Genomic DNA, 9,664 nt, shown 5'->3' with positions numbered 1-9,664 from the left:
TTATTATTTATTTTTTTTGAGATGGAGTTTCGCTCTGTTGCCCAGGCTGCAGTGCAATGGTGTGATCTTGGCTCACTGCAACCTCTGCTTCCTTGGTTCAAGCAATTCTCCTGCTTCAGCCTCTAGAGTAGCTAGGACTATAGGCACCCACCACCATACCAGGCTAATTTTTTGTATTTTAGTAGAGACGGGATTTCACCATGTTGGGCTAGGCTGGTCTTGAAAATCCCAACCTCAAGTAATCCTCCTACCTCTGCCTCCCAAAGTGCTGGGATTACAGGTGTGAGCCACTGCACCTGGCCTCAAATTCTTTAATTTTCTTTTCTTTCTGCTGAACTCATTTTCTTCTTCTTTTTTTTTTTTTTTTTTTTTTTTTTTTTTTTTTTGAGATGGAGTCTTGCTCTGTCACCCAGGCTGGAGTGCAGTGGCATGATCTCAGCAATTCTCATGCTTCAGCCTCCCAAATAGCTGGGACTCCAGGCACACACCACCACGCCGGGCTAATTTTTTGTAATGTAGTGGAGATGGCGTTTCACCATGTTGGCCAGGCTGGTCTTGAATCCTGACCTCAAATGATCCACCTGCCTCGGCCTATGAAAGTGTGGGATTACAGGCATGAACCACTGTGCCCAGACCTGAAATCATTTTTCTTCTTAATGTATTACACCTCAAAGGATTATTTCATTGGCGTCCATAGGAAATGAACTTTCTGTGCCCTTTCATGGTCTTTTATCTCCCATTCACAAGTAGATAATGATTTACCTGGATAAAATTCTAGGTTCAACCCATTGGAGATATTAATCCTTTATCTACTTTTTTTTTTTTTGAGATGGAGTCTAACTCTGTCATCTAGGCTGGAGTGCAGTGGCACAATATTGGCTCACTGCACCCTCCACCTCCTGGGTTCAAGCAATTCTCTTGCCTCAGCCTCCTGAGTAGCTGGGACTACAGGCATGTGCCACCACACCCGGCTAATTTTTATATTTTTAGTAGAGAAAGGGTTTCACCATGTTGGCCAGGCTGGCCTCGAACTCCTGGCCTCAAATGATCCAACTGCCTCAGCCTCCCAAAGTGCTGGGATTACAGGTGTGAGTCACCATGCCTGGCCTCTATCTACTTTTATCCAGGGTTGTTGCCAAGAAATCTGATTCTTGCTTCTTTGAAAGGGATCTATTTTTTCTCTTTAGAAACGTTTAGAATTTCTCTTGATCTTTGATGTTCTTAAATTTTACTATCTGGTATGGCACACAGTGAGGTTTTTCAGTTGAGGTCCGAATATCTTTACTATGTTTTTTTTTGTTTTGTTTTGGTTTTTTTGTTTGTTTTTAGATGGAGTCTCGCTCTCTCACCCAAGCTGGAGTGCAGGGGTGCAATCCCAGCTCAGTGTAACCTCTGCTTCCTGGGTTCAAGCGATTCTCCTGCCTCAGCCTCCTGAGTAGCTGGGATTACGGGCGCCCACCACCAGGCCCTGCTAATTTTCGTGTTTTTAGTAGAGATGGGGTTTCACCATGTTGGCCAGGATGGTCTCAAACTCCTGACCTCAGGTGATCCACCTGCCTCAGCATCCCAAAGGGCTGGGATTACAGGTGTGAACCACCGTGCCTGGCTCATAAATATCTAACAGGTTTGTTTAGTCCTGGGAAATTTTTGGTCATTATTTCTCCAGATATTCTTCTCCCTTTCATGTATCCTTTTCTAGCTTTCCAAGGAGTCTATTATTGTGATACTTCTACTTCTGTGCCCTATTTATCTTATCTCTTCATTCCATCTCTTCATTCCTAGTGCCTTCTGCGAGTCCCTCCCCTCATCTGCCAGCATATTAATGCATTCTTCAGATATACTCATTCTGGCTTCCACCCCACCCACCAAGATCTTTATCTCAACAATTGTTTTTTCCATCCTTGATATCTCCAGTGGGTTCCTCCCCATAACTGATTCTTCCTGCTTCATTAATCTCCCCTACTTTGCTGTGGCTATTTATCCTTTTTAAAAAAAAATTTTTTATTCTCTTCCACCATAGGTTGTGCTGTTTTATCTTCTTAGTCTTGGAGCTCCTCAGATGTCTTGTAATTTTCCCTGTGATCTTTAACTCCTTGCACCATTGGCAGCATTGGCTTATAATATCTCCCGTGGGTTGTGGTAAAAAGCTTAGGTTTGTGCTCCTTCTCATACATTTGGAGGGCAAAGGGTTGAGCCTTGCGGAGGGCACCTCTAGTGTTGAAATCCAGTCTCGGTGCCACTTCCCCACCCCAAGTATCCTTTCCCCTGGGGTATTTTGCAGTTCCCTCTATTGGAATAGGTTGGGGAGAAGAGGATGCTGGTGTTGCCGCTGCCTACACTTGTTTCCCATGGCCGGTGTACCTGCTGGGCACGAGCACTGGCTCATTGCCTCAAGCCAGCCCTGCTGCTTTTCTACCTGTAGCAATGTCCCATTGATCCAGGGACCCAGGTTTGTAGGCAGGATCACCTGGAACTCACAGGTGTGGGGGGAGATGCACAGCCCTACCTTTGCCCCGCCCACCCCTGCATGGGTGGTCTCGAGCTCACTCTCACTTGAGGCCATCATTCTCCCCCAGGATCCAACCAATTTATTGGTCTCCAGAAATGTCTCGCATTTTTTGATGCTAGTTGCAGATTGAGATTTTGTTGTTATTGTTGTTGGTTTTGACTATGATTCACTTTCTCTCTCCTCCGGTATGTCCAGCATTGGGTTCACAGAGATAGCTGGCAGCTGGTGCTGTCTGTACCATCTTATCCAGGACCAGAAATCTTTCTTATTATGTACTCACTGGCCTTGTTACATCTTGCTTATGAAGTTTATTTTTATTCCACTATTGGGGAAATGGACCACTTGAAGAACATTCATCTTCTTTGTTTTAATAAAAACCTTTTACATGAAATGTGAACTGGACATTTTCACAGGAAATCAAAGGGAGGCATTGGTTGGGAATGCAGTTTGGAGTTGACTATGGTGTAGCTCTACACTTTGCTACTTCATACCTGTGTACCCTTGGACAAGTTGACTTTTCTGAGCTGGCTCTGCCCAGTCCCCCTTTACAAGCCCTGCAGAAAGACAGCTGGTTCCAACCGCTGGTGGATCTCTGAATTTAGAAATTGGGGTGCTTAGAACTTTTTGCCCCAGTTAAAATTCTGGAACAACAGAAAAATACCACTGACATCTTATTCCTGAAATAAAATTTTAAAGAGATGGCCTGGGCTTTGGTGCATTCCTTCATTTCAGAGAGGAGGAGACTCCAAGCATCATGCCATTGTTAAGCAGTGGTGGAGAATACATTAGAACCTGGCCCCAACCCCTTCTGAACGTTTCTTTCTGCTACATCGGCTGGCTTCTAAAGTAGTTGTTATTATAGTTATATATTCTCAGTGGGTACCAAGAACAGTAATCCTTTTTTTTAAGGGATTTTGTTTGATGTTCTGGATATGCCACAGTTCCCTACATGTTGGTCTGCTTTTTTCGTGTTCTCTTAGGAAAGATGAAGCCAGTATTGATTTGAGCATGCTAGCCTTGATTGCTGAGTTATCTCGGGGAATGGTGCTGATTTCTTCTGCAATCTGTTCTTGGATCACTTTGCAAAACTCTGATTTACTCCTTGTGATTATTTGGGAAACAAATCAGAAGAAAAGAAAACTGGTTTCCTTTCCTCTCCCCCTTACATATTTTATGACCTACCTTACCTTTGGCAGGTTCGATACAGAGGAGGAGGCTATAGCAATCGCTAATGCCACTGACGTTGGGTTAGCAGGTAGGTGTTTCTCCTCGTTCAATACCAGTCATAATCATTTTTCTCCAGCTCATGCCAGATTTACCTTTTAAACATCACCCTGGGTTATGAGACAGAAACTTCAATGAGGTATGTGTTTTGTTTCTTTCCAAGTGGCGGAATGGATTTGGATTTGTGCAAGGACATGTCCTTTCGCCTTGTCCCCATGATACACATTTGGGAGCTCTCTAATTACAGCTGTGGGGCAGGGAGAGCTGCAGGCAGAAGATAAGGTGCACATTATTCTGCTTTTCTAGGTGGAGAACTGCACGCATCTCAAAGTCCCACGTTCTCAGAGGCTTAATCCCCAGAAATTCCAAGTGATTTTTTTCTTCCCTTTTGCCTGGCTCCTGTAAACCTGAACAGAAGAGGAAGGGCATCAGCAAGGAGCGTCAGGGACAATGAAAAGAGTGAAGATGGTGTGTGCAGAGGTGCCTCACTGATGGCTACCATTCCTTTAGTTTGGAGATGGTCCAGGTGACCACCGTATATACTCTATAACCCTGAGAAAATTACGTAATAGCATCCACAGCAAATGAAGTACTGCAGAAGATACAAAGACATATAAGATACCACTATAACTGTATAGAAGCTTCCCCTCTAGCTGTAAGAGAACTATTTATATGAAGAGGAATGATAAGCATGCTATGGGGTCCCTTAGAGTTATCATAAAGCTGGAGTAAGATGTGTGCATGAGGACTTTTATAACACTGAGTTCACCATTTGTCTCTTCCTTCTCGATGGGGTGATGGTGGAGGAAGACGTACCCTGAACTAGGTCATAAATGATGGACAGAATTCTGGTTGTGCAGAAATTGGAGGAGAGAGATGCTGGGCAGAGGGTACCAAGGGAGTTCAGAAACAAAGTAAGAAAGGGTGAGGAGAATTTGACTGATAGGTTTGGAGAAGATGGTTGGTGATTGGAGTAATGGAAGGTGAAGCCAGAAGTGTTGATTGAAACTACTTGGGGGGAAGAGGGTGTTGAATACCCACTAAGGAATTTAACCTTATTTTATAATCAGGAGTAATCGAAAGGCTTGGGCAAAAGTGTCATGTGGAAATCTAACAGGTGTGCAGGGTGGGTTGAATAGCAGAAAACAGGAAGAGGGTCTCGATAGGAGATAGTGAGAGTAGACTTGAAGCAAGAGGTGACTTTCAAAGGTTTTGAGATGAAAAAGTGGACAAGACCAACCTGGGACTTTATCTGGGAGCAGGGAAGACTCTAGGCCCAAGTGACTGGACAAAAAGTCATCAGTGGTGCCCTCATCTTTAGACATGATGTCTTTAATGACTATTCTAAATGTCTTTTATCCCTATGACAGGATATTTTTACTCTCAAGACCCAGCCCAGATCTGGAGAGTGGCAGAGCAGCTGGAAGTGGGCATGGTTGGCGTCAATGAAGGATTGATTTCCTCCGTGGAATGCCCTTTTGGTGGAGTGAAGCAGTCTGGCCTTGGGCGAGAGGGGTCCAAGTATGGCATTGATGAGTATCTGGAACTCAAGTATGTGTGCTATGGGGGCTTGTAGAATTCTTTGATTCTTTAAAAAAAGTTAAAAGGAGACTTTCCTACATATATAGGTACGTGCCATCCATTATTTTAAATGAACTAATAGGTTTTCAGAATTGTGAATTTTGCAAAACTCATCCAGTCCTTGTAATCTTAAACAGATGCAAATCCTACCCCTGCCCTTAACCTAACTAGGGACCAATATATGCCACGTGCCTGTGACTGCAGACTCCCAGAGAACCAGCACTGGGTTTACAGAATGAGGCCCTGGCTCCCCACCACAGCCCCGCCTGCCTCAGAGCAGGCACAGCATGAGGCAGGCCCAGCCCCTTGGGCTGTCACAAAGGCTTGATCACTGCCTGGGCAGTGACACAACCATCCCCAACGTTGCTACAGAACATGGGCCCAGAGCACCTTGAAGGAGACCCTTGACTGTGACTGGTAGGCAGGTGAGGGGCACAGCACCCCTCCCCAGCATCTGCCAGCTCAGCACTGAAGGCACCGAATGTGCATCTGGAGATGTTGCGGCAGAGGTTTGAGTGAACCCTCTTTCAAAGACAATAAATAGCACAGAATTGTCCGTGCTTCTGTGAGGATGAAGAAGCACCTCTCCTTATTCCGGAACCATTTTTTAATTGACATCTTTATTGTCCTAAATTTACCGCTTAAAGAATTCTATTTTCATTTCTGTCCTGTTCACCACTTCATTTCGTTTCCTTGAGGAAATGAGCTGAAGTGTAAAGCAAAGAATAGCAGAAGGAGCTTGGTAGGATGGAAGGCACGCAGTGGCGTGGCCTGGCTCCTTCCCCAAGTGGCCTTGTTGCCTTGTTGCCCTGGGTGTGTGTTGAGCACCTCCCAGCCCATGCATACAGTGGAGATTCCATACAGGCCTTACTTAGCTCCCTGCGATATTGTGAGCCAGAGCAAAAGTAAAAGCACTTTACAAGAAAATGAAAATTCTAAGGACATACAAGAGCCCTTGTTATGAGCAGCACCACCCAGCCCTTCCTTGCCTACTGTCAGTAGCTTTGCCAAGATGGGAGGAGGCCAATGCAACTTGCCCACCCACCTGAGCCTGAGTAAGTGGCTGTCACCTGCAGCCTGTTCTTTCTGTCCTGGTGTGGTGCTGCTTCCTTACCTCCAAAAGAGCAAAAGCACTTTCACCACAGTCAGCCCAAAAGGGAAAGAATTTCTGTAATTGCCAGTCCACTTTCTAGAAAAAGCATGAGCCCTTGAATTTCAGGCACCTTTTATCTAATGAGAGTTTTTATAGCTCATCATTCAAATAACACACACACACACACACAAAAAGCCCCTATGACCGGCGTTGCCTCTCACTTTGAAAGAAAGACTCCATAATCTTAAACAGATGCAAATCCAATTAGGCGACCAAGTAGGTGGAGATGAAGCGACTTCCTTTCCCCATCTCTCTCTCTGTAGATTCCACTTACATCTTGTGGTTATTCTGGGTTGTGGAAGGAAAATGTGAATGAAAGTCATGCTAGATTCAATTACTCCTGAACCCCACCTAGGATTTAACATCCCTCATTGAGCCATTGGGAAGCTATGGTTGAGTAACTAAAGGTCTGGCAAGTCCCTGTGCACACAGGAAACTGCCTAGCATCTGGCCTGGGGTGTACTAGCCACATCCCCAAGGTCTCAAGGAGAAAGAAGAGCTGAAATTCTTCCTAGTGACACTGCCCTGGCCCTGTCAAGAATCACATACTCAGCATTTTGACAGTTAATGTCTGCTCTTTATTTGTATAGTTTGTAGGTGGTTTTATATAACATTTTAATGACTTATGATTTAGATATATCCATTGTTTTTCTATTAAGATTACAAATGCTCCAACATTATTTTTTATAACTCTGGATTACCAATGCTGAGAAGTACGCAGGAATACTTCCAAATACATTTTTAACATTGTAAGCCAGTAGATTCTTTGGCTGGGTGGCACGTTTTGAGTCTTCTTGCATATTTGGCTCATGGGTTCATAAATTGAGGCCAGAAACTCTTTGTATATCCTTGATCGATTTTCTAATTTAAAGGAAATAGCTTATTGTTTAGTAAAATGGTCCTTGGTTGTGGGAAGAAAGAGAAGGGTTTTAACTGAACATTTTGTGGTTTTTTTAAATAAAGTAGCCATATGTAATGGGATTTTTAAAATATGTACATTTTACAACATGGACTAGAAAAGGATCAGGGGTTGGCAAACTATGGCCCACGAACCAAACCTGGCCTGCCACCTGTTTTTATACAACCTGTGAGCTAAGAATGGTTTATATGTTTTCAAATGATTGGGCAGAAAATCAAAAGAAGAACAATATTTCATGGCACCTGAAAATTCTATGAAATTCAGATTTCAGTGTCCATAAATAAAATGTTATTAGAGCATAGCCACACCCATTCATTGATGATATGGTCTGGGACTGCTTTCTTGGCAGAGTTGAAGAGTTGGGATGAGGACAGTATAGCCTCCAAAGCCTAAAGTATTTACTACTTGTCTCCTTAAAGAAAAAGTTTGCCAGCTGCTGATCTAGACCAAGAGGGAGATATTGACCTTACTTGCATTTATCAGGCATTATTGCATTATACTGAACACCTCCTGTGAAGAAAGTACTTTTCCAGCATTGCTACCATGAGTTCTCAGCAGGCACTTCCCAGCGATGATAATGTAGATGAAATTAGGCATATAACAAGATTCTATTGGCCTTGAAAAAACAGTTCTCCTTGAACTTCCTCCAGCTATGCAGGAATTCTCATTAAAGAGCTGATCTGCACCTGTTTATGCATTTTAGTAGCTTTTAAATACGATTTTATGTGAAGTGCCATTTCTTCATTCTACTAAAGAGACACAGCAGAAATAAAGATCAGAAGCAAATGTAAGCAAATCTGTTTTATTGTTAACTTCAATTAGGAACTTGAAATTGTGCCACATGTCTTTTCCTCTAAAACTGGATCCTAGTGTTTTAATTACCTGTGTGTAGCTATTTTAAATAGCATTTTACTTGAATATTTATGTTGTCATTGTTTCATGCTATACTTTGTGGGATAAAACTTGGGAATGAGTGTGCTAAGGAATTTATAAAGTTTTGCTTTTTAAACATGTGGACATAACTCATTTTTCTAGTTTTTGACAATTGTGTGTTTTAGTGTCTAGTCTGCAGACAGCGCTGTGTGTGCAGCGCTGTGTAAATGTTGAATTAACAAAATTTTCTCTCCCTGTGTTAAGGTGTCTGGTTGTGCTTTTTTTCCCCTGCTTGGTGATCTTTTGAGTTTTTATTGGATGATATTAGACCAGTTCGCATTTGTGTAAACAGCACTCCCTCCCCAGAGACCCGTAATCAGTGAGTGCCTTGGGGAAGGAGCCAGCATGTGAAATGAGGTACCCTAGAACCCAGAGAAGGGCTTGTCCATGGTGTGTGCTCATAGAATGTTTGCTAAGCTGAACTGAGAATTTACCTGGTTTGCAGGGGTGGCGGTCACAGAAAGGGGTATAGGCCAGGCATCACAGATTGGCCTATCTCTCTCTCCTACACGCCCCACTGTTACAATTTCCTGGGCTCAAACAAGCTGCTCACCTCTGCCTCCCAAGTACCTGGGACCACAGGCGCGTGCCACCACACCCAGTTAATTTTTCTTCCATTTTTTTGGAAGAAACAGGGTCTCACTGTATTGCCCAGACTGGTCGCAAACTCCTGGGTTCAAGCCACCCTCCCGCCTCAGCCTCCCAAAGTGCTGGGATTATGGGAGTGCACCATTGTAGCCAGCCCTACCATAATTTAGAACACAGACAACACCCCTGCCCGGTGGTTTAGTGGACATGAATGTTTTTGCAAATGTCATCTCACATTATACAATCACGTATTGCTCGACAACAGAGATACACTCTGAGAAAAGCGTCATTAGGCGATTTCATCCTTGTACAAACATCATAGAGTACTTACACAAACCTGGATGATACAGCCTCCTACACAGCTAGGCTATAGGATCTAGCCTGTTGCTCCTAGGGCTACAGACCTGCACAGCATGTTACTGTACTGAATATTGTAGGCAGTTGTAAGACAATGGCAAGTATTTATGTATATAAACATAAAAAAGGTACAGTAAAAATCGAGTATAAGAGATTTAAAAACTACACTTGTATAAGGCACTTACCATGAATGCAGCTTGCAGAACTGGAAGCTGAATCAGTGAGTGGGTGGTGAGTGAATGTGAAGGCCTAGGACATACCCTGCACACTACTGTAGACTTGACAAACACTCTACACTTAGGCTACACTCAATTTATTAAATAATATTTTTCTTCAATAATAAATTACCCTTAGCTTACTGTAACTTTTTACTTTATAAATTTAAAATTTTTTTTAACTT

General features: G+C 43.3%; 1 protein-coding gene across 1 annotated transcript in view; it reads left to right on the top strand.

Moving 5' to 3' along the window:
* Positions 1-8,517, top strand: part of ALDH5A1 (aldehyde dehydrogenase 5 family member A1) — a 38,878-nt gene extending 30,361 nt beyond the window's left edge. The window contains exons 9-10 of the mRNA XM_017878551.1: positions 3,706-3,764; positions 5,104-8,517. Of these exons, the coding sequence (XP_017734040.1) occupies positions 3,706-3,764; positions 5,104-5,309 (265 nt within the window). The 3' untranslated portion in view covers positions 5,310-8,517. The remainder of the gene's footprint in view (positions 1-3,705; positions 3,765-5,103) is intronic.
* The last annotated feature ends 1,147 nt before the right edge of the window (positions 8,518-9,664 follow it).

This window comes from Rhinopithecus bieti, unplaced genomic scaffold (assembly GCF_001698545.2).
Source record: "Rhinopithecus bieti isolate Rb0 unplaced genomic scaffold, ASM169854v2 scaffold_11110, whole genome shotgun sequence".
Taxonomy (NCBI): domain Eukaryota; kingdom Metazoa; phylum Chordata; class Mammalia; order Primates; family Cercopithecidae; genus Rhinopithecus; species Rhinopithecus bieti.
Note: the sequence above shows the minus strand (reverse complement) of the source record. Positions and strands in the feature narration are given on the sequence as shown.